This window comes from Coffea arabica, chromosome 6e, assembly GCF_036785885.1.
Source record: "Coffea arabica cultivar ET-39 chromosome 6e, Coffea Arabica ET-39 HiFi, whole genome shotgun sequence".
Classification (NCBI taxonomy): domain Eukaryota; kingdom Viridiplantae; phylum Streptophyta; class Magnoliopsida; order Gentianales; family Rubiaceae; genus Coffea; species Coffea arabica.
This window is the reverse complement of record NC_092321.1, coordinates 5,459,718-5,482,951: the sequence shown is the minus strand read 5'-3', so window position 1 is coordinate 5,482,951 and position 23,234 is coordinate 5,459,718. Positions and strand designations below refer to the sequence as shown.

Sequence of the window (23,234 nt, the reverse complement as noted above, 5' to 3'; positions counted from 1 at the left end):
TATGATCTATTGTGCGTAGCACGGGTGTTTAGATTAGTTTTGGGGTAAAAGAAAAGGAAACACTCCACACTAAGGAGCAAAACAAAAAAGAATGAATTACCTATACTATAGCTAGTTATCCAAAAAGGAGAAAAAAGATTTACTTTCTCAATCACCGGATCAACATAATTTTTCTTGTATAATGATACACTCACGCGAACTGTAAACTTCATGCATTGTTAGTTAGGTCTAAACAAAGACATTTTTGAAATGGTAAAGAGAGGAATTATCGCGTGATGTGCAGAGGAATATATATTATACAATGACTAATGAGAGCGTGAAAGTGGGAAGCCACTCAATTAAGTAGTACTAAACAAAATAAACTAGCAAAACAGGTTTCTTATCTTGTTAGAGTGTTTCTCTTTTTTTTTTTGTGTGGTCAATTTGGGATTTTACTTTTATTGTTAATTAGTGTGGAGAACCGGGCCTAACAAGGCTTGTAAAGAAGAAAATCTGGAGGAGCTGCAAAACAGCTGTAAGGCGGCAGGAATATTAGAGGACTGCAGGCGATAGCCGGTACAAAATTTCGTACTACGACGAAACAACACAAGGCATTTTCGTGGACTTAAAAGCCATTAGTAGGGTAGGTTGGAATTGGATTTCACGATTCAGGAGGCGACCAAATGGTACTAATGTTTTGTTGTTGTGAATTCCTAGTAGTAAGGAGATTTAAGGTTTGACCCTAACAGATTCGCAAATCTCAAATTTTTAATGACATAGATAAATATGGCCGAGTGGATTTGGACATCGGAACATAGAAAGGAAAATGTTAATCTCACCCTACTTCTACTATCATCATTTTTATTAGTATATGATTTTCGCGTATTAGATTATATGATAAAATAAATAATAAAAGTGAAGGGTGATTAATATTTTCCATATAAAAATAAGCAAATAAGAATCTCACCTTCCTTTTTTGATTATATTACACAAAAGGTGACTTCTCCGAATCCAATTTGAGCGCAATCTTCTCTCTGAAAAGAGATGGTGCCTGTAGATTGATATTTGCCTAAAGTACACGATCAAGGTTCGTCAAAGCATTCTTTTTGATGAGCTGGAGGTAGAGCTGTTAATCGAGCCGAGTCGAGCCGAGTATTTGGTTGCCGAGCTCGACTCGAGTTTAATTCGAGCCGAGCTTGACTCGAGCTCGTTAGGAAAACGAGCTTTAAAATGTGTTCGAACTCGGCTCGTTAAATGTACATGTGGCTCGAGCTCGAGCTCGAGCTCGTGCAAATTAACCTTAATAAAAATCTATAATTTTTAATTTTTATAATTTTGATTTCTAAAATGACAAATATGCCCTTCATTAACGAGCTCTAACGAGCTACTCGAGTATCAAACGAGCCGAGCTTACTCGGCTCGTTAACTAAACGAGCATGTTTCGAGTTCGAGCTCGACTCGTTAACCAAAATTAACGAGCCGAGCTCGAGCCTTAACGAGCCGAGCTCTAACGAGCTATTTGATTGACTTAACAGCTCTAGCTGGAGGTTAATCAATTGACCTTATATTAGTATGCTTCTCCGTCGCGCCATCCGGCCGAATACTCGTTTTATGTACGAACTTTCTTATGGATAGCGGCCGAATACTCGTTTAACTTTCTCATGGATAGCGGCATCTTTTTTTTTGTCAACTTCAAGAAACCTGACTATTGACTTTACAAACCTAAGTCCGCAGTACACCTCAAAAGCCATGGTAACTAGTGAGGGTACTGAGGAGACTTATAAACCCAACACCCAAACCCCCCCCAAGCGATGTGGGATAGAAACCCCACAGGGTGCCCCGCTGCTAAGACCTAACTAGACCCCAAGCCCCCCGTAACGGAGTTTCTGTCTTTTTTGTCAACTTCAAGAAACCTGACTATTGACTTTACAAACCTAAGTCCACAGTACACCTCAAAAGCCATGGATAGCGGCATCTGCTCTACTTGTTTGATGCAATACTCGTTTGTCGTTGTGTAACTGATGTCTAAACCCATACAGACGGAAACGACCTCCGACTTCGAGTTTCGTGATCTTTTCTTTTCTACCGAGAAATTAGATGAAATGCACAGCAATTAGGCTGGGCAAGACCACTACTCTCAAGATTTGAGTCCAGCCCCCATAATTTTTGTTTTTCTAACTTCCAACCCTTCCCTGCCGTCCCACATGCTGAACCCTGAACTTCATAAAATTCAGGGTATAGGGAGAACCCTACAAGCTCTTCACAAGTTTTATTTATTTTTGTTCTTACAGGGGAGACTTCAGCCCTCACAATAGCTCCGTCAGTGTTACTACTTACTAGTCTCACTTGGCTTTTTCTTTTTTTCTTTTTTTTTTAAAGAATTAGTAAAACAGAAGGCAAGTAAACTACAATCCCAATTCACTCCTGGTATACTCTGCTACAAAAGAGTCCACCATATCTATATTCTATACCACTGAGGAAAATGGTAATCCAGGTACCTCCCAAGTATATATACTCACAGACCGCCCGAGAATGTAGAGATAGCAAGTGACACAGATCCTAGACAGTGCCAAATCACCTGCACACATGATTTACGCTCACTAATTACGCCTTGCCAATCGAAAAATGTTCAAGGAAGCTAATATTGCCCAAGATCGCCAAATACTTTTTTTACTCATTATACTATGTACCAGAAGATATGAAACAAGAAGATATAACCAAAGCCCGCCTTCATCATACAACTTTCAGCTATCTTAGTAGTTAGCCTGTCGGATGCAAGAAGACATTCTCGAGCTTGCTTAGCAACTGAGGACGCATCATTTCGGCATAAAATAACTCTACTTGATGTACAACAAAGCAACAGATGTACTAAAAGAAACATCTCGGATGCTCTTCCTAATCCAAGTATCACTGCCAACATGTTACGCCTTAAAACAGCCGAAAAGTTGAACCGAAAAAATTAACGCACAAAAATATGCATAAGGCCCATTTCAAATTAGTAAACCATCCAAAACCATCTACATTCCAGGTCTCTCGTCTACTTCATCTTTTTATTTCTGGGGCCAGACAGAATACTAAGCGTGGCTATCCTACTCCCAGCTTTATTTATTCTCTTACTAATATTGCAGAAGAACCTGCCTTCAGATATCCCTTGCCAATCCAGAAAGATCAACATCCCCATCAGATTTACTTGGCCCTGAAGGAACTTCTTTTTGAGGTACTTCTATGGGAAAGCCCCGACTTTTAGCTGCAGAAGAAGAATCACCGCCATTAATATGAGGAGTTACAGGATCTCCAAACACATTGAAGAAGCCATTTTTTATCTCTTCAGCGGCTTCGAAGGCTCGACTAATGGTACCAAAAAGACTACGTCCAATTGCTTCAATGTCCCGATTTAGGCCTGGAAAGTTAATATCTTCTGAGTTGTCCAAACTCAATGCACCTTTAGCCATCTGGCCGGTGACATCTTCCTCAGTGTATTCTTTGTTCGACTGCACCAGTTCAGTGGGGCTGAAATCAAAACGGAACAGGTTTTGGAATTAAGATAAATCAGCAACATGCACAGATAGAATGCTACCAGAACCAGTAAAGTTGGTCTGTGAATTATATAATACCAGCTGCAAATACAGTCAAGATGAAAAAATCAAAAGAAATCAAAATCTGCCCACAAATGCTTTGCATATATTCCTCTGATTATAAGCAAGGCCTAGAGACACAAACCAAGATATGAAACAATTCTGGGAGAGGACCAATAAAGTTGCCATATAAATAAAGGAAATAAATTCGTTTGCTAAGAGCCTCTGCATGTAGTCAGCAGATGTTATTGACTCCTGCACTTAATTCACTTATCATACATTACTGATTCACCTTTCCCCTCACTCTTCTCTTGAAGAAGGCCTACTTACACCCTGTCATACAAAAATAGGGACCGAGAGAATTCTGATTCTGTGATGCCATGCTTGTCAGATGCAGATACTCTGCAGTAACATGCAACTATGAAACAAGTCAACTGAACTTCAAGCACAAGGAAGTTTAACTGGAGATGCTAAAGGACAAGTTCTGGGGGGAAAACACTCAAGAGATTTAAAACAAAGTGCCCAAACATGAACCTAAGGCACAACAACAAAACATTCAGCAGAACCAAAACCATATGCTTTGGAAAGGATTTATGTTATCTAACTTTGTAAAGGACTTATGTTATCTAACTTTGGAAAGGATTTCAGCAGCATTTATGTTATCTAACTTTGGAATGGACTTATGTTATCTAACCTTGGAAAGGATTTCAGAATCTTCTTGCAACCATGCTCGCCTGAAGATGCTTGGACAAGAATGCCATCAAAACCATATACTATTCACGTCACCAGGAATAACTCATTTTAAAAAAGGGAATAAAAATAGGAACAAAAATAGACTACAATAACAACGCAAACCTGGGGAAAAAATAAAATAAAAGTGACACAAATCCCAAGAGATGAAACGGACGTTGGAAAAAAAAACCCTAAATTAATCAGAACCCTAAATCTCAACAAAGGTGATCAATTCGCATAACCGTTAGCGAAAAAACTAGGGATTAAAAAACGTCAAATCCAATAAAAACTAGGGCAATTTAAAGCGAAGAAGAAAAATGGATTACCTTCCAACACAATCCTTGAAAATCTCTTCGGTTTTCTGACACTTTCTCATAAACTTTCCAGGCTCGACTTCCTCAGTGCGGCACTGAGTTTTGACAACTTTTCTGGTGGAGCACCGCTCGCCGGAGCTAGAGCTTGAGATACGAAAATCGCTAGCGTCAGAATAGGAGGAGGAAGAAGAACCGTCAGAGGCGGCTTCGTCATCCGTCCAGACCCAACCCATCGTTGCTGGTGTGGTTGCTTGCTTCGGGGACAATCCAGAAGGAGAAGGAAAACGTTTCTTCCGCCGGTTAATAAAAGCAGGACAATAATATTAATATTCGTAGTCAAGTCATTCACTAGCTTTCTGGAGAGAGCGTTATTGTTCAAGGAATTGAAGGTCAGAATTTAACACGTGAAAGATCAATGGTTGAGAAGAAACAAATTTATGTGTACACATAAAAATCAAGTGTACATTTCATTTTATTTATGTGCACGTATTTTATATTTGGGTTAATTACAGTTTTCCCCTCTAAACTTGACCCTTTGTAACACTTTACTCCCCTAAACTTTAAATATATATACTTTACCCCTTCATTAATTAGTCAAATGTTAGTGATGAATTCTCCATCCAAAAATTTAATAAAATGACATTAATTCCAATACATAATGGCTCTAGAATAATGTTATGCTTTTAATCAGAACATACATAATGGCTCTAGAATAATGTTATGCTTTTAATCAGAACATAAAGCATCTTATTAGAATAAAAACACAAAGTCACATGTTTTAAAAATTTTTAAAAAAAATAAAAAATGGCATAATACCAAAGAATTGAAAATTTGTATTGTCGAACAAAAGGATTTAAAAATTCCTAAAACTTTTGCGCAAGTTTTCCATTGCTTATCTTTCTTCCTTTAAATAGTAAATGGAGTGGTTTTGATAATTTTCATTTATGTTACAGCTTTCATAAGATTTTCATGAGTTAATAAAATGCCATTTGGTGTTTTTATACATTATTTTGTATTTTTTTTAAATTCTAAATTTTTAAAAAAGAAAATGAAGATTCTCTAAATACATTTTTATTTAGTATACACAGCTCTCGAGTGGTGTGATAAACACATTAACTTGCTTATGCTTTCTTTTTTTACAAATTTTCTAATTCTTTTTATTATCAAAAGGTCAAACACAGGATATTATTGTATTTAAATGAATTTGGCAATTATTGAAGAATTATGTCACAATTTTAAGAATTTGGCAATTTTAACAATTATGTCACAATAAAACACACGATATTATTGTATTGAAGAATTTGGCAATTTTATCAATTTTGTCACAATTGTTATATACATTTAAGAATTAGTCAGGGATATTTTTGAGTATGTAAAATATATAACTTCATTTTAACTGCATCAACAAGTTAATCACAATGAGTATAATATATACATTTGAAGTTTAGGGGGATAGAATGTTATTATGGAGCCAAAGTTTACGGGGGTAAAGTGTAATTAATCCTTAAAAAAAGTACGACGTTTAAACTCGAAAGCATTTTGCGGCCGTGTCCTGTGCTAAACGCACTTGCAAGCTCCAATAACTCTGACAAACCGGCCACCGAAAAGAATGAGGTGCATACTCAGGTTCCTATTACATCCAAAATCCGTAAACGATCAACTCTGCACTCAGGTCTCAAAATTCCAAAAGTGCACTTTTTCAGTTATCTCCAAATCCAACAGTGCAGATAAATCTCCGGAACACCCCATTATTGCCCAAAGAAACGACCGGAAGTTAGGCCCGCTCTTTAATGAAATCCTGGCCATTTTGGGAGCTGAAAATGAAATAACAGATCAAAATCCAACGGGGTTTTCGAGTGCAGAAGTAACGGACCTGAAAAGAGATGCTGTAGGAGCACGGCCGTCACAGGGCCTGCAAGATATTTGTTTAAATTCGCAAAAGAGAGTAGAACACCAAGACGAAAGTTTACTGGTTTCCGAGAATACAGTAACGGAAGTTTCGGATGGAATTGATGTCAGTCCCATGGTCCATAAGGTTACTGAGATTGTTAGAGGTGAAAATAGGTCCAAATCAATGGAGGAAAAGTTGGAAGAAGCCGGTTTTGAGTATAATGTGGAAATTGTTGAAAACGTTCTGAAGAGATGCTTTAAAGTTCCTCAATTGGCTTTGAGGTTCTTTAATTGGGTAACTTTGAAAGCAGGGTTTCGTCCCTCAACTGAGACATACAATATAATGATCTACATTGCGGGGGAAGCGAAGGACCTTCGTTCGGCTGATGTATTACTAGAGGAAATGGAGAAGAATTCATGTCAGAAAGATATTAAAACGTGGACTATTCTCATAGATCAGTATGGGAAGGCGAAGTTGATCAGCAAAGCTTTGTTGACCTTTGAGAAGATGAAGAAATCTGGTCTCCAACCAGATGTGATGGCTTATAAGGTTATGTTGCTAAACATTTGTAAAGCTGGGAAAGGGGACATTGCGTTGGAGTTTTACAAGGAGATGATCCATGGAAATATGAGAGTGAGCTCGGGTTTGTATCAACAACTACTTAAATGCTTAGCATGCTCCGGGCATGTTGATGCTGTTTATGCTGTTGGTGATGACATGATAAAAGTTTCGGAGATTCCTGAACACGTCATTTATGGTTTCATGCTGAAGAGTTTCTGCATTGCTGGACGCATTAGGGAAGCCTTAGAATTGATCCGCACCTTCAAGGATAAAAGTGCAAGCCTTGGATCTGAAAACATCAACACTTTGGTCAAAGGATTGTGTAGGGCAGATAGAATTGCTGATGCTTTGGAAATTGTGGATATTATGAAGAAAAAGAACTCTGTCGATGAGGAAATGTATGGAATCATCATTAATGGTTACTTGAGAAAAAATGATGTTTCTAAGGCATTTGATACTTTTGAGAACATGAAAGTTTCAGGATGTTCACCCACTGTGTCTACCTACACTAATCTGATGCAACATCTGATCCGCATGAAAGAGTTTCAGAAAGCCATGGAACTTTATAATGAAGTGATGGATGTTGGTGTACAATTGGATAGCGTAGCAACAACAGCAATAGTTGCAGGGTATATTAGTCAAAACCGCATTTCTGATGCGTGGCAAGTGCTTAACAATATGTTGGAGAAAGGGGTCAGACTGACTAAAAGGTCTTACTCAATATTCATCAAGGAGCTTTGTAAAGTTTCTGCAACAGATGAGATTGTCAATATGTTGATCCAGATGCAGGCTTCACAGGTTAAAATAGGAAATGATATCTTTCAGTTTGTTATACTTTATATGATGAAAAAGGGAGAGATGGATAAGGTAAAAAATATAAAGCAGATGCAGAAAAGCTGCAACATTTTTTCCAAAGAAGAGGACTCACCTACTGCTGATATAGCGATTCAACCAGAATCAAATGCAACGTTAAATTTCAAACAACTAGAGCAACAATGTTTAGATTGTAATGTGGTGGAGTCAACATCAAGTTCCTGTAACCAAGATGATTTGCATGAAGTTAACCGAATCTTGTCATCCTCAAAGGATTGGTGGTCTCTTCAAGACAAATTGGAGAAACGTGCTATACAGTTCACCCCAGAACTTGTGGTGGATACTTTGCGAAAGTGCAGCTTGCATGGTGGTGCCGCACTACGATTTTTCTCATGGGTTGCAAAGCAAAGTGGTTATAGACACAATACTGAGGCCTACAACATGGCTATTAAACTCTCAGGACAAGTAAAGGATTTTAAACACATGAGAAGTCTCTTCCACGAAATGAGGAGAAATGGCTACTCAATAACATCTGATACATGGACAATCATGATAATGCAATATGGTCGAGTGGGCCTCACAAACATTGCCCTCAATACTTTCAGAGAGATGAAAGCTAGTAGTTGTAATCCTAATGCAAGTACGTACAAGTTCTTGATAATATCTCTTTGTGGTGAAAAGGGTAGGAATGTTGATGAAGCAATCTTAATCTATCAAGAGATGATTAAAGCAGGGTTTCAACCTGATAAAGAATTACTAGAATCTTACCTTGGTTGTTTGTGTCAAGTTGGTAAACTGTTGGAGGCAAGGAGGTGTGTCGAATCTCTTCGAAAAGTTGGTTTTACAGTTAGTTTGACCAGATCGCTGTATATAAGGGCCCTTTGTCGTGGAGGAAGGCTGGAAGAGGCTTTAGAGTTAATTGATGAATCTGGTAGCGAGAAGCATACTCTAGAACAGTACACGTGTGGTAGCCTAGTAAACGGACTACTACGAAGAGGACGAGTTGAAGAGGCAATGTCAAGGGTGGAATCGATGAAGCAGGTTGGCATCCACCCTACTGTCCATGTTTATACATCACTAATGGTCCAGTTCTTTAGGCAGAAGCAGGTATCTAAAGCTTTAGAAACCTTCAAGGAGATGAAAGAGATGGGATGCCAACCAACAACTGTTACATATTCTGCAATTGTACGTGGATATATGGAGATGGGAAAGATTACAGATGCCTGGGAGATTTTCCGTCATATGAAGCAAAATGGACCATTCCCTGATTTCAAGGCTTACTCAATGTTCATTGCTTGTCTTTGCAGAGCAGGTAGGTCTGAAGAAGCTCTTCCACTTTTTGATGACATGTTGGATGCTGGGATACTTCCTAGTACAATAAATTTTCGAACGGTTCTCTTTGGGCTGAACAGAGAAGGCAAACACGATTTGGCCCAAATTGTACTGCGGAAAAAGTTGGATCTTAAATGTCGAAGAAAACTATCGTCGTAGGTTGACATATATGTTGCTCCTTTTTTTTTTTTTTTTCGGTTGGCGGTTCCTTATTTGTCCAGCGCTTTTTTTTTTCCAATTTAAAAAAGAAGCCGAAAAAAAAAAAATCGGGTATAAAAGGGTAACATGACGCTACTTCCTTTCATTTAAGTCACTTCGCATATGTTCCTTAGTAATACAATATTAATTGGACAATTGTGAAGATTAAAATTGTCCCTGATTGTTTTCGACGACAGGCTTCACCAAATTTCGTCTTTTGTTGTTAAAAGAGCAAAGCTTAAGAGATTTATTCTGCCAATCCAGTTTAGTCCACCAGGAATATAATGTACAAAACCTTTTCTTACTACAATCTGGAAGCAACTCTTAGTGACATGTCGTTCATCTATGACACAATCAGGCAATAAGGTTTATACAGCAGCAGAAAGCTGGCGGTCGTCAAGTCCCAGACTAATAGATAAATGTGGTCTCTTCACAAAATTTGATCACACAAGCCACTCGATTGTGTTTCTGGCCACCAAGTCATTTGGTTGAGCGTTTAGTCGAAGCATCACCACAGTAATGACACCTGCAAACACAAGGACAGAGAAGCAGCAATTTGAGGAAAAAAGAATGCATGCAAAGAACCAGATCCTTCTGAAATGAATAACGCGACAAGTGAACCAGAGATTGACAGAAGAGTAGAAAATACTGAACTCACAAAGACATTACAAAAATACATCTGACCCAACAAAAAGGCACTCCTACACCACCCCCCACCCAAAACCAAAAAAAAAAAAAAAATGAAGACAACAACTATAACACACATAGCGCAAACAAAAATATAGGGAAAAAAAGATCCACCGGGAAAATACTAAATAAGGAGACTTCTTAAGCACAAACTTCCTGTAATTGTTGATTATAATATGAAGCATGAAATTTAAACTTAACCTTCTAGAAAAGTATACTCCTTTCTTGCATCAGGGATATCAGAAACTCTTGGTCTGGTCTAGTATGACTGAGTACCTTTGCAAAAACATGACTATCTTGACATAGCTACTCATATTGAAATTAAAAAGAAAAAAAAAAGAATCACAGTTTGTCATATATTCCTAAATTTCAAAGTTGGCAGGAAACACCAAAGTAATTCAGAAGACCAAAGAGCTGTATGCCTGTGTTAGAGCTTCTTAATGATCTCCTCATTTGCCCGCTTGTAGTATGTCATTCTCTGGATTGAAGATATCGCTTCTTCATACTTTCTACTCTGAAATGCATCTGCGAAGGACTTAGACCAATGTTCCAGTTTTTTCCATATCTGCATAGATAGAAACATAGATTGCACAAGTCAAAGGTCAAGATGTCAAAAGCACTTAGATCTGCACTTCTGCCTTGATAAAAATCATCAATGATACCGATATCTATTTGGTGTTGGTTTACCTTTTATGGAGGCACTTTTATATCTTTTCACATGATAAACTACTCAAAGCCTATCCTAGAACATGAGAAAACATATGCAACCATTCAAAAGAACGATCTTTCCACCTCCCTCTATTTCATGCACTACATAAGAGTTCATTCCATATTAGAAGTTTCTTGGCATGGATTATGAAGGTAATCGGACAAGATTTTAAGGTTTACTTTGAAAACCTTAAATAAGGGGATAATATTGGTTAATTTGGTTCTAAATTCAAATTTGAGCTCAAGAATTAACTGTTTTTCCTTGACTTCTTCTTCTAGGAACCTAAACTGATTTTAGTTTCTAGGACACTGTGAAAATGCGTATTTTCCCTTTTTTATAATTCAATGCTCTTTGCTGGAGGCCCAACATGAGTTTCCTGCACAAGATCACCAAATTACAAAACCCAGTTCATACCTGTGCCTGAATGTGATTTAATGCCTGTGTCTCTGCTGCTTCTTCAACAGCTTCTCTAATTTCCATGATCTGCAGTTTAAGCTGATTGTCACTTACGATATCACAAACTTAATGAATTTCAGGCCTTTCCCACTTGCTGATAAATATGCAGGCGATCGGTTCACTTATAAACTTTATCAGATAAGCATGCTTATCTTGAAAAAGAATGACTACAATTTTTAGAATCTTCCATAAAAAAATTTACTTTATCTACATGAATCATGAAAAAGGTTAGTACAGTTCGAACTATGTGCATTATTCTCTCTTTAATCTCATGCAATGAGATTCAATATGCAAATTGCTGTAAAATGAAATGCGTTTCAATATCTATTTTTTAGCAAGATTCGTCAGTTGAGAATGTCAATCACTAATTCTTCGAGAGGAAGCAGTGACACATTGGTTTAAGTAGTCTGGGAAAGCTCAATCTGCCAAAATATCAAGGCAGTCTGAAGATATCATATGAGTTAGCAGGATTCTAACTATCCATTAACCTTAACTTTATAATGGAACTTTTGTAAAGCCTCACATCATTCTATATGCATTTGAAGCTAATTGTAACCTATGCAATGTCTAGGTAATTGGAGAAACAGGCAAACAAAGCAAAAAACATGTTAAATACAAGAATTATTACGTTTAAGAGAGATTACCTCAGCAAGTAACTCAGGGTCTGAAATCCTGCCCTCTTCGTCCACCTCCAGACCTTCAAGCTTCAGCTACAAAGTTGGGAAAGAAATTGAAAAGCAATCACAATGATACTAGTAGTATACAACAAATAGTAGTGCTGATGTCAGTGCAGAGACATGTATGGCTAACAATGTGGGAAACTTATATTAACATAGTCAAAAAATAAAACACACAACTGTTGTATTAAAAATTAAAACATCAACAGGTTTTCATGCCTTATTACAACAAATGCTGAACCTTTATGTTTACATAGTTAAACAATTATACAATCCAGCAGTAGTAGTACAACATATTAGCACATACTAAGAAGGAAACCTCTTGAACATATTCAACCTTTTGATGTTCCTTTTGAAGGTCCATTTCCCTGTATCATTTGGTTAACCAGGAGAGGCAAAGCTTCTTAACTTTCCCATTTGTTGTGTAGTTATGACACCAAAGTGATAAGCTAGCCTATCTAACTGATTTTCAGCCATCAAAAGGACTTGTGCTAGTTTGATGCATTATCAATCATTAAACTTGCTAGTTTGAGCCACTAAAATTGTAGAAGGTGAAAGACTATTGTGAGCAATTTCCATGAATTTGGGTAATTCATAATCAGAAATTTGTGTAAAGGACGCACTATTCTTTGCTCCTACAATGACACTCTTTCACAAGAAAGCAATAAAACCTGCAAAAAGTCTCAGAAGAAGAGCTATTTCTATCATCAAAAAATATTGAAACAGTTCATAGTGCATCGTCTAAAAAACATAACCTACAAGGTACACAGCTCTTGACAATGTGTCGCTGAGGGTCCGATAAGCATCAGTCACCCGCGCAGATTGTTCAGCAGCAAAGTCCCGTTCTTTCTAACAGAGACAGCAACAAAAAACCAATTAATATGAGAGGAAAAAACTCGACAGTAAGCATATGAATATAAAACTAAAAGGGACTGAAGCAAAATATAGTTTCCCAAGGAAGAACCTTGGATTTGGTGTGAACAAGATCAGGATGCAGCTTCTTCTGCCAATCTTTGTATTTGCCCTCCAAATTTTCGACCTTGACATCGTATTTCTTCTCCCTAGAAATTATTGGACAGGAAATTTAGTGACGCTTTAGAGATAGAATCGTTCTAGAATAAAACTGGAGGATGTCTAGCACGGAACGTCTCATTCATATGGGAAAATAATGGGGAACTAAAAAAAACATCACAAGCACCCCGAATACGCAAGAAAATTAGGGCTGTAAATTAAGTTTTAAAAGAGAGGCGATAAAAAACTCACACTCCTAAAATCTGGAAGTAATCAATGGAAGGATCAGGAGGTTGGACGCTGCGACAACCGTGACAAACCAAAAACGGCACCGCACTGGATGCAACAGCATTACAATTCCAGCACTTTGAATTGGCCGCAGGAGAACTTGCAATCGAGCAGAAGAAACCGGAGTTTAGACCGTGGAGCCCTGAATGGAGTCTCGGGGTTTGGAAAACTCTAGAAGACGGAGGAGAATGAAAAGAATAAGAATAATTTCCTTCTATTTGGAATTGGGGAGGAGATAAAAGAAGAGAGGAAAATTGCGAGAGGGAACTTCGTTTGGAAGTGATTTCGGAAGAAAAGGGGTCGGCGGTGGTGGCGGAAGGATAAGGTACTGAAGCGCTGCCGCGGTGGAGGAGGTTGGTCGAGAGTGGAGTTAGAGAATGGAGCTTCTTCCACATTTTGCACTTCTAATCTACACCCAAAAATAGAAAAAGAAGTGATGACAGAGAGAGTAAGTTGTTATGTGTATTTACTGTTTGCGCTGGGCAAGGGCAGTAGAGTAGGGGAAGAAACTTCCTACTCTTGTGATAGGATTCTTCGTAGTTATATTTCACGGCTTCGGTAATTCATAGAATTAGCATGCACGGCGGGTTTATGGCCTACGGTTCGGTGTTTCCATTTGAGAATAGCAGCAGAAGACAGATCCTTGTACGTACATGTTTGCAGATGTTTCTTGTACCATCAACGGTTGAGTGGAAGTTGGCTGCTGCTAATCAAAAAGCAACCGTTGAAGTAGCCTAGGATGGTAACGGGGCAGTGTGCTCGTGGGGGCCTAATGGGGCGGGGCATGGAGGGGGAGAGGGAATTTTTTCCCGTCATTTAGAAATGGGGCGGGGGATGGGAAAGTATACCTCCGTCCCATCCCCGGCCCGTGACCCGCTAAAATATATATATAAATAAATAAATATGTATATAATTATATATAATATTTAATTTAATTAGTTACAAATTCATGATAATGATATTATTAATTATATGTATTATCTAATATTTATTAGTATAAGTAATATAATTGATATTATCAATTATACTAATAATTATATATGTCTATTAATAAAAATTATTAATTAGTTATACTAAAGTTACTAATATATTTATACTAAATTTTTAATTACACTTAATACAATAGCATTTTTTTTCTCAAAAAAAAATACAAGTATAATAATAAATTAATGATTATATTTATACCACAAGTAAAAACTTGACTACTTTAGGTATATTTATTTCATCATATTGAATTGTATTCAAATAACTTTTGTTTGATTGTTTTTATGAATTTCAATTGTAAAATTACAATGAATAATAACTTAGTGATGTATTGATATTTTAATATTTAATTATTTGTTAAAATTTAACTATAATAAAATTATATAACAAATTTTTATTACCTCCACGGAAAGCGAGAGTAGGGGCGGGAAGAATTAATAGCTAGCGGGGCAGGGGCAAGGGACCCGTTGCCATCCCTGCCTACTCGTGGTACATTTCCTGTCTCCTATCAACCAACTCCTAATTGCTGATACTACGTTATCAATATCATCTGGTAGTTACAAAAATTATTACCTACTTGGTAAATTTAATGATAAATGGTACAAAGATTGACACTACTATTTGTCAACTCTACTCCTCATTTTCAAGATGATGACTGCCGAGAAAGAGAGCTGAAGCAGCAGAGCCGAACTTTCCTGTTTTTACTACTCCTTGCCTCATCTCCGGCAGCATCATTGGCATCCGGACTAATAAATATATTCTCTTCATTCATTGTCTTCTCCGCAAGCGTTAATTCCGTTCTCTGATTTTGAGATGAGAGCGAAGCAGCATGGTCAATCTCACGAGGACCAGAAACATTCTCAACAGGCGATGCTGGAGCTATTTTATTATGGTTGGCATCCCTGGAGTGCGTATGTCTGATAATGGATTGAATTAGTGGAATAAAATGATAAATCAATGGTAAGAAACAAACTATTGATATGAAAAGAATACCTGATACCCCGGCTACTGGAGCTGTTCCTGGGTTCATCTGCAGCAATCATCACTTCTGGATCTTTCTTTTCTGTTGGCTGACCATGTGTCTCCACATTTTTGCAGATATGATCAGCCTCTGAGGAGACCGCCTCTTCGGCCTCATTAATTTCCAAATTTTGTGATTCTTCTTTAGGGATGCCGGGCAATATCCTGGTTTCATCATTTGATCTGCATCCCTGGAAAACAGATATTACATCATCCAATATTCTCAGAGCTTGTTCAACCTCCGGGCGAATAACGACTTTCTTATCGTCAGTCCAAAATCCAGAATCAATTTGATTCGTGGGTAAATAAATAGATCTATTGTGATCTAATTCAGCTAAACATCGACTTTCTTCACTATCATTTTCCTTAATCTCCTCGATCTCACCATGTGATTTTCTATCTTGAACAAACGAATCCCCAGCTTGGGAATTAACTGCAAGCTCATGGTTATGAGCCATCTCTTGACCACTTCTAACTTTTTCTTTCTCTTCTGGTTCTTCTTCAAGCAGAGAGGCTGTATCATTATTCATTTCTGGTTGAGGAGTCTTGGTAGGTAAACCATTTGAGTAAAGGGCTTGACGAATTCGAGCATACAGTGGATCTTTCAAAGCTTTGGCAAAATCTTCATCACCTTTTGCAACTGAAGCAACTTCCTGCAAGAGTTCCAAGGATTATGCATCTGAGGAAAGCAGATACTAGGCACCAAAAGATCCAAACCCAACACTGAAAGTTAAAACTGCAAGGACTTGTGCACACTTTTCAAACTCACTGGGCAAATGATTTGGCTTTGGGATAAAAAGTCATAGACAACTTCATCTCTTTACCATTACTTCAACCAGAGATCCTACTTGGCAAGAGATGCACTCAAAGTACCAGGCTTGCGGTAAGTTTTAACTTTAGCTATGTATATGCATACAGTTTCAGGATCCTAGGAGTAACATTAGTAAGAATTTGAGAGAGGAACTATATGGACCTCCTAATCAAAATAAGAGGCCCTGTTCATGCCACCATTAGATGAATGTTCATGAAAATATGAAATGCATGTGTCACCAATAGGAATGCAAGTAGAGACTTAAATTGTTTTAAGAAAGATATCTCTAGAAAAGCATTACTGACCTTTTTATAGAGCCTGAAACCACTTCCTATGATCTGCCTTGAAACAAAATTAATGAGTGCTGGAGGAACAAAGTTTAGTTTAACATCCACGGTTGCTATGGACCTAGAATATTTGAATTAAAGAAAAAAATTGTAAGCCAGAAACAGAAAACTAAGTTAAGTATGAATATTAAACTCAAGATGCACTGAAATATAAGCCTTTTTATAAACTCAAGATACATGTGATCTTTTCATAAACAAAATTCTTTTTCCACATGTTTAAACACTTGAAGTAAAATTTCATAAAAGTAGTCAAAATGCAGTTGCCATGTTGGTTATACATGCGTAGATACACAGATAGATAGATTCATCCTTGTATAATTAAATCCTCATGTCAGATCTATTATGTATTTCTGAATTCTTTCTATCATTGTCCTCCAGTTATGTAATTAACAAGTCATTTATCTTTCAGGTCATGGAATAGAATGGATCTACAAGCAGCACTTAACAGTACCAAATTTTTATCTATCATTCTATAATAAAGGTACATGATATTTAACCAAAACTGCTTACCGGAAGTAAGATCTATTTGCAGAAACTTTCTGTAAAACACCACCTCCCACCACATCAATTCGGACAACATCTTGTGCATCAGGTATCCCTTCTCGAGTGAAACCATGAGTACTTGTATCAATGCTTTCCAAGTCAGATATCTGAGTAGACAGAAAAGTGCAGTTTAAGATACGGTTCAAGAATAAGGGACCCAGAAAAGCAAAGGAGAAAACACAACTTAGACAAGATAACGTATTGTTAAATTCCTACCGAGTTCAAAAGCCCAACAACCAGATCATCTTGTAAGTATTCAAACTCAAAACAATGGACTAGAGCCTCCCGTGTCAACAATGGCCATGAAATCTTCACTCTTCCTTCCAAGTAATTGAGCACATCAGAAGGCAAGGTATGACTTATATAGAGCAACTGAAAATATTTGGTTTTACCTAAAAACAAACCTCACTAAACATATCTGTTCACCAATTCTGACCTTTTGCAGACACTGGGAAGAGATGATCTTGAAACTTGGAATGCTAATCTGTGGCCACCTGGTATAAAAGATACAACAGAATGATGTTATTACAAAAATTCAAAATTGGAGCGGTAGAAAGCAGACAAAGATTTTGAGTAATTTTAACCACATCACCAGGTTACAATAAACCAAAAAAAAGAGTCATTTACAGAACCAATGTACATAATTTTCAAATACATCCAATATGAAATGTAAAAATTTATTATAAAGCTATTACAGGTTGATTAGGGATATAGCATAACTGGATTGCAATATCTGATGGTACTAGATTGCATCTTTTCCTTTTCCCCTTAACCATTTTTGTTTTCCCACACCTACTGCAGGAAATTGTTAGGGAAGAAAATGCTAAAGCTCATAACTTTAGGCAATATTAGGTAATTACTTCAAAAACATTTCAACAGCCAAAAGGATGAACAGGATTTGATTCACACAAGTTGTCTGGTTGTACTCCAAATGTCACTGGCCTAGAATCCAGCAAGCATGGTATCACGTCACTTTTATTCTAAGAGCTACCAATGTGCTTAATGAATTCAACAGTACTGTTGTAAATGCAACAGCCAAGCTACAGCTCAAGCATATCAGATGCTGCTCCTTTCATAGTTTGTGGTAGCAAAAGCAGGTGTATCCCTGCCTAATTCTGCTTACCCAGTCGAGATGATCTTTTCAGAACACTAAACAAATTTCAACAGGTAACAAACCCAAGATTGAATAAGCATATCCTGTGTCATTATAATGTTAAACAATGGCACATATATCTGGAAGCAACCTTTACCATTTTTGAAACAAGCCCACCTCCCATGAGATGCATAGACCTGCAAGTGAATAGAAAAACCATTTGAAAGTTCTCAATAGCAATCAACACGGAATGTGGGACTCAACCAAATGTGCATTCAACATGGAAGAAGAGGGAGATCAGTTCAGCAAATTAATGTAGCTTACAAACATCTAAAGGCCCATCTACATAGCCTTCAACAAGAAGGGTATGAAATGGAGTGCCTTCTGGTCCTTCTCTATACATAACACGAAATTCGTCAGTATCCTGTTTCACCTGACAAAATAATATGGTAATAGTATCATTACCACACTTCTTTTCACCAGAATGAAAACTGCAAGCAATATGAATAGAGACATACTTTCCAACCACGATGTGAAGCGTCACTGTGTTTTGACCTCTGATCATCCACAGAGGCACTCCTTAACATTCCCAGAAAATCTGAGACTTCTTTGGTTCTCATTTCTGCAATATTGTCGATATAATCTACAAAGCATGAATATCAATGTTTAGTATGATTTAGTTGCATAAACTTTAAAGTGAGCTAAACTATTGGAACTTAAGATTTTGGAAGAGAAGCTTCTAACCCCAGCCTTCATTCTCCACTTTTGATGAACGTAAAATGTGATCTTTAACGAGTGTCCCAAGTGTCTCCACGTCAGTAAGATCATGAGAACAAAGTGTTTTATCCAGCCTATCTCGGTAAAGTGAGATGCCACTGTCCTCCCTCATTTTTTGCTTCACCAATTAAAAAGTGATATTCTTCTCAATCCTTAAAGAGGCAAACCAGATACAGCTACGAAGAATTATTAATATTTCATTTGAACACTATAGCGTATGAATCTATGTGCTACATAATGCTAAAGTATAATTTGCTTTTGTTCTACTTCTTCCCCATAAAAGCAGAAATGACGATTGAATACAATCAACACATCATTGATTCAAGAAATACCATCAACCAAGAAACCGGCCCCTCAAGTACTAAAGCGTTAAAGAATACATCCATTTGTCATATACTGAACTTCCTAAACATACTAAATAAATGAATTGGCAGTAAGCTAGCAATTTGTCGCCCAAACTTTCTCATTTGCACAAATTAGGAGGCAAAAAAGGAAAGAGACTGAACAATAGAAAGATTAACTATAAAACGCCTAGAACGTATAATCATCTATAAAAATATTTCGGAAAAACTTTTCTTTTTGCCTCCATTCTCTATAATCCGGGGAGAGGGAGGAAACATTATCCAAATCTTAACTGCAGTAAAGACGTACATAGTACACAACAACCTCAAGTTGCAGCGATAACCTGATTCCAAACAGCCGCAAGTGCAACATAGTCAAAATAAGCATGAACTAGAACCACAAAAGATAAATAAAAAGCTGACACTTTCAAAACTTTCAACCCAGAACAAATATATATCTTTAAAAAGATCAAAAGCAGTTGTATAATACTGAAAAGCACCAAACCAGCTAAAATATGCATGTCTGAAGACAGAAGTATTACCAAATTAAAGACAAACTCACATGCAATTGATGAATCAAGAAAATCAGGTAAAGTTTTTGGTGTAGTAAGTTCTGAAACAGGAGAGCATGACCCACAAAGAAACTTGTGACAACACTGCACAGTTGTAGATCTCGACAGATGTTTTAGGCAAAAAGAGACAAGATCAGCTGATGCGAGACCAACTAGAAGGATATGTAACATGGGTTTTTCTTGAACACATCGAATTCAAAGACGGACAGCAGAATCATCGTCTAGTGTTAGCGAAATCACATCACATCTTCCAAAATCTATTAAGTTAGAGGCAAAAAATAGAATACAGCCCGATAAAATGAATGTTGCACGGCATGGAGTTTGTTAAAGAAATGAGGACAGTTGGGCCCGTGTTCTACAAAAGCACAATTACTTTTGGAATCTCTGCTTCTTACACCACATTAATTATTGACTTTCATACGCGTTTTATTTTTTTTCTCTTTTGATGTAACTGCAGTCAATTGTTTGCAATCATCTCTGACTAGATAGATCACAGTAGTCCCTAGCCCAGCCCCTATTTTTTTTTTTTTTCCCGTTCAAATACTATGATGGAATAACTGAAGTGGATAAATAATGTCTCTTTTACTAACATACATGCTTGCTTTTACTTTTATTGCTGTATCAACCAATAACATATCCCATTTTCTCCATCCTTAGCAGGGTGAAACTTTATCCAGAAATGATTGTTGAGTTCCTTTGAAACATTTCATCATGATTCTTTCCGCACTTAAAAAAATAATTGTGGGTTTTGACCAGGAAAAGAAAAAGAAAAAGAAAACAATTGTGGGACAAGGTTGTCCTGTACGATTGTACCATACGGCTCCTGCCGTAAAAATTCTGTGAATAATAGAGGGAATTAGTTGGATGTTTATCTAAAATTTTGCTCTATCTTACTGTAGAAATTTTTAAAAAAAAATTTGAAATGTGTTTTTTTTTAATATTTTGAAGTGTATAGCTTAAAAACTTTGAAATTTTTTTTGAGATAACTGTAGCTAAAGTTTTTAAAAAATTTATAGCAGACAAACATGACAAAAAACTTGGCTTCCAAACAAGGCCTAGATTGCAAGTTGCGGGTTTATATAGGGATAATTTCATAAACCTCTCTTGAGATTTCTAACAATTACAACCACCTCCCTTAAAAATTATGTTTACCTCTCTTGATGTTGTGAAAAAACTATAATAGTTTTGACAACTCTACAAATCCTAAATGACAAGCGGATGTTAAGGAAAAAGAAATCAGCATTTTAAAACAAATATTTTTTATCCAATAATTCTAATTTCATATCACTTAATACATTATATTCAATTATTAGATGATTTAAATGAACTTCTTGCTTAGTTTCATAAATAACCTACTAGTGGGGATGCATTTATTTGTTTTACAAATCAAATAAGGACAATATAGGACATTCATTGAACTTTTTGTACATACATCGCCATTTATTATGAAAAAAAATATTTCTTAGGTGAGGTTTCTGTAAATTTTCAAACTTTAATGCAAGTGGCTGCAATTATTATAAATCTCAGAGGAGGTTTTTGCAATTACCCCTTTATACAAAGCCAAACACTTGGGCAGGCTTGGTTTGGTCAAATTTTACCACATCTTTATTGTATCTTTAACGTTTAAATTAGTGAGATGGAATGACAATTTTGAACCATCGATCCGCTCAAGTCTACCCAAATTTTTGTCTTATACAAAATGCTGACCGCTTCTACCCAAAAAAACAAAAACAAAATGCTGACCGCAAATGGGTGCTTGGACTAAAGGTAACAGACGCGGATGGGAGAGTGGCATACAGAGGGCTGACACGCGTTGATTACCGAGTTGGGACAGATTTGGGTGCTTCAAAGTCTAAACACAGAAGGAAATGGACGGTGCATTGCGCCACCCATAGTTATTAAACCCAACCCGGGAAGGAACCCGGCGAAGGAGGTGGGTCAACGGGTTACTGGTTTAACCGGTGGATGAGTGATTGAACCGGTGGGTCACTACATATATTTAAATATTATATTTCATAATTATTTATATCAGATATATGATATAAATTGTAATAAATAATGCCATAACAAAAGCTCATTTAATTTAATTTGTTATAAAATAATTAATTCATATAAGAATCAATCAACTATAAAGTTATTTATTAATATACCAAACTTCAAGTGTAAAATTTTATCTATATTTAGTGTAATTATCTAGCTTATTTATGAATTTTAAGTGTAAAAAATTATTAAAAATAATATTTGTCTTTAAATGAATTATGTAATATGTTATTTTTGGATTCCATTTTATAACTTATAGAGTTTGGAGGGTAATAAATTTTTATTAAAAGATTCCAAATAAATTTGTTTTAGAGAAAAAAAGATAGAATTGAAAAAACATTTATATATCATAATAAAGCTACTATATCAACATATATGGTAGTAGTTTGGTGGTAAGCAGGCGGTAGTGTTGGGGCAGAGGTCCGAAGTTCGAGTTCCAACAATAGCAATATAATTTTTCCACAAAATTCGATTAGTGACAAAACCGGCCAAAACCGGCCGGGTTTCCGGTTTAACCTGGTTCGACCGCCGGGTCGCTGACAAAGTCAACGGTCTCTTTGCACAAACGATCTGATTCCAAACCCGGTCCGGTCCACTGACCGGTCCACCGGTTTGACCGGTTCGACCGCCGGGCCGGGCCGGGTTTAATAACTATGGCGCCACCTTTAAGCGGTTGGTGAGCATGATCGATCCGCCAATGCACGTGGCGACTCGCCAAAGGAGAGAGTTCTTCAGACTTGCGCAGGTCAAAGCGGTGGAATAACATTGGATTGCTGTCTTTGTAGAAATTATTTTGAGGAAAAAAATATTAAAATAAAAGATTGTACTACTTCCTCAAAATTCTAGTCACACTTTGAGAATTCAACTTTTTATATCAATAATAATGTGTTTTTCTAGTACTTTCGCTTACACTCTCTCCTCCGTACCCTCCAACCCATCCCTCCCTCCTCACTATCAGTTTTTTTTTTTTTTTTTTTGGTAAGCAAGAGGACTGTAATTTTTGAATTTCTCTTTTCAATCTTAACCCCTCAAAATTCAAATTTTGGATTTAAATGAAACACGAAGTTGATTAAAAGTAGGGATAATATTGAAAAAAGATATCAACAAAAAAATTTTAACTTTTTAAACATAATAAATATCTTGAAACATCTCAAAATGAAATGTAAAACAAAGATTTTGGAACGGAAAAGAGTATCGAGGTTTTGTGGCGTTTATCAAACAAAGAATCATGGGCTTCTTCTTTTCAAACGTAATACGACTATTACAATTTTCACAATAGACTGTTCGCTTATTGAGTGGGATTTGTCACGATGGAGTCCCGACAAAGGCCCAGTGCAATTTAGCCTGTCTATCATCTGCTGAAATCTGTTTAGGCCCTCGAAAAACTAATGACCCAACATTTATTCAGGAGAGGGAAAAAAAAGGAAAAGGTCAAAAATTTGGTGTGGCACTTAAAGAAAATTTATTTATATTTTTAAGGGCT

General features: G+C 36.8%; 4 protein-coding genes across 12 annotated transcripts; 1 reads left to right on the top strand and 3 right to left on the bottom strand.

Moving 5' to 3' along the window:
* Positions 1-2,773: 2,773 nt before the first annotated feature.
* Positions 2,774-5,039, bottom strand: LOC113694218 (fra a 1-associated protein). Its single transcript, XM_027213086.2, has 2 exons — positions 4,613-5,039; positions 2,774-3,489 (listed from the first exon to the last, which is right to left on the bottom strand). Exons 1-2 carry the CDS (start codon positions 4,831-4,833, stop codon positions 3,120-3,122), a joined length of 591 nt encoding a protein of 196 aa, XP_027068887.2. The 5' UTR covers positions 4,834-5,039; the 3' UTR covers positions 2,774-3,119.
* A 1,087-nt stretch (positions 5,040-6,126) lies between these two features.
* Positions 6,127-9,501, top strand: LOC113692431 (putative pentatricopeptide repeat-containing protein At5g06400, mitochondrial). The gene has a single exon (XM_027210842.2). The coding sequence runs from the start codon at positions 6,210-6,212 to the stop codon at positions 9,354-9,356; it is 3,147 nt and encodes a 1,048-aa protein (XP_027066643.2). The 5' UTR covers positions 6,127-6,209; the 3' UTR covers positions 9,357-9,501.
* Positions 9,502-9,594: 93 nt separating this feature from the next.
* On the bottom strand, positions 9,595-14,032 carry LOC113693955 (iron-sulfur cluster co-chaperone protein HscB homolog). Of its 6 annotated transcripts, none has more exons than XR_011816805.1 (8): positions 13,188-14,025; positions 12,889-12,985; positions 12,684-12,773; positions 11,892-11,957; positions 11,206-11,274; positions 10,505-10,647; positions 10,284-10,388; positions 9,595-9,921 (listed from the first exon to the last, which is right to left on the bottom strand). XR_011816805.1 is itself a non-coding variant. In XM_072054701.1 (7 exons), the coding sequence occupies exons 1-6, from the start codon at positions 13,616-13,618 to the stop codon at positions 10,510-10,512; spliced, it is 891 nt and encodes a 296-aa protein (XP_071910802.1). In that variant the 5' UTR covers positions 13,619-14,021; the 3' UTR covers positions 9,595-9,921; positions 10,505-10,509. The 6 variants fall into 6 exon arrangements, 3 of the variants coding, with proteins under 3 accessions (XP_071910802.1, XP_071910804.1, XP_071910803.1); XR_011816806.1 differs by having other exon boundaries at positions 10,284-10,358; XR_011816807.1 differs by having other exon boundaries at positions 10,284-10,350.
* A 554-nt stretch (positions 14,033-14,586) lies between these two features.
* Positions 14,587-20,235, bottom strand: LOC113693934 (uncharacterized). Of its 4 annotated transcripts, none has more exons than XM_072054700.1 (11): positions 19,682-20,235; positions 18,766-18,950; positions 18,540-18,664; positions 18,346-18,454; positions 18,179-18,218; positions 17,333-17,422; positions 17,145-17,244; positions 16,896-17,035; positions 16,344-16,446; positions 15,201-15,880; positions 14,587-15,124 (listed from the first exon to the last, which is right to left on the bottom strand). In XM_072054700.1, the coding sequence occupies exons 2-11, from the start codon at positions 18,908-18,910 to the stop codon at positions 14,851-14,853; spliced, it is 1,806 nt and encodes a 601-aa protein (XP_071910801.1). In that variant the 5' UTR covers positions 18,911-18,950; positions 19,682-20,235; the 3' UTR covers positions 14,587-14,850. The 4 variants fall into 4 exon arrangements, with proteins under 4 accessions (XP_071910801.1, XP_071910800.1, XP_027068525.2 ...); XM_072054699.1 differs by having other exon boundaries at positions 18,766-18,974; positions 19,702-20,235; XM_027212724.2 differs by having other exon boundaries at positions 19,702-20,235.
* Between the last annotated feature and the right edge of the window lie 2,999 nt (positions 20,236-23,234).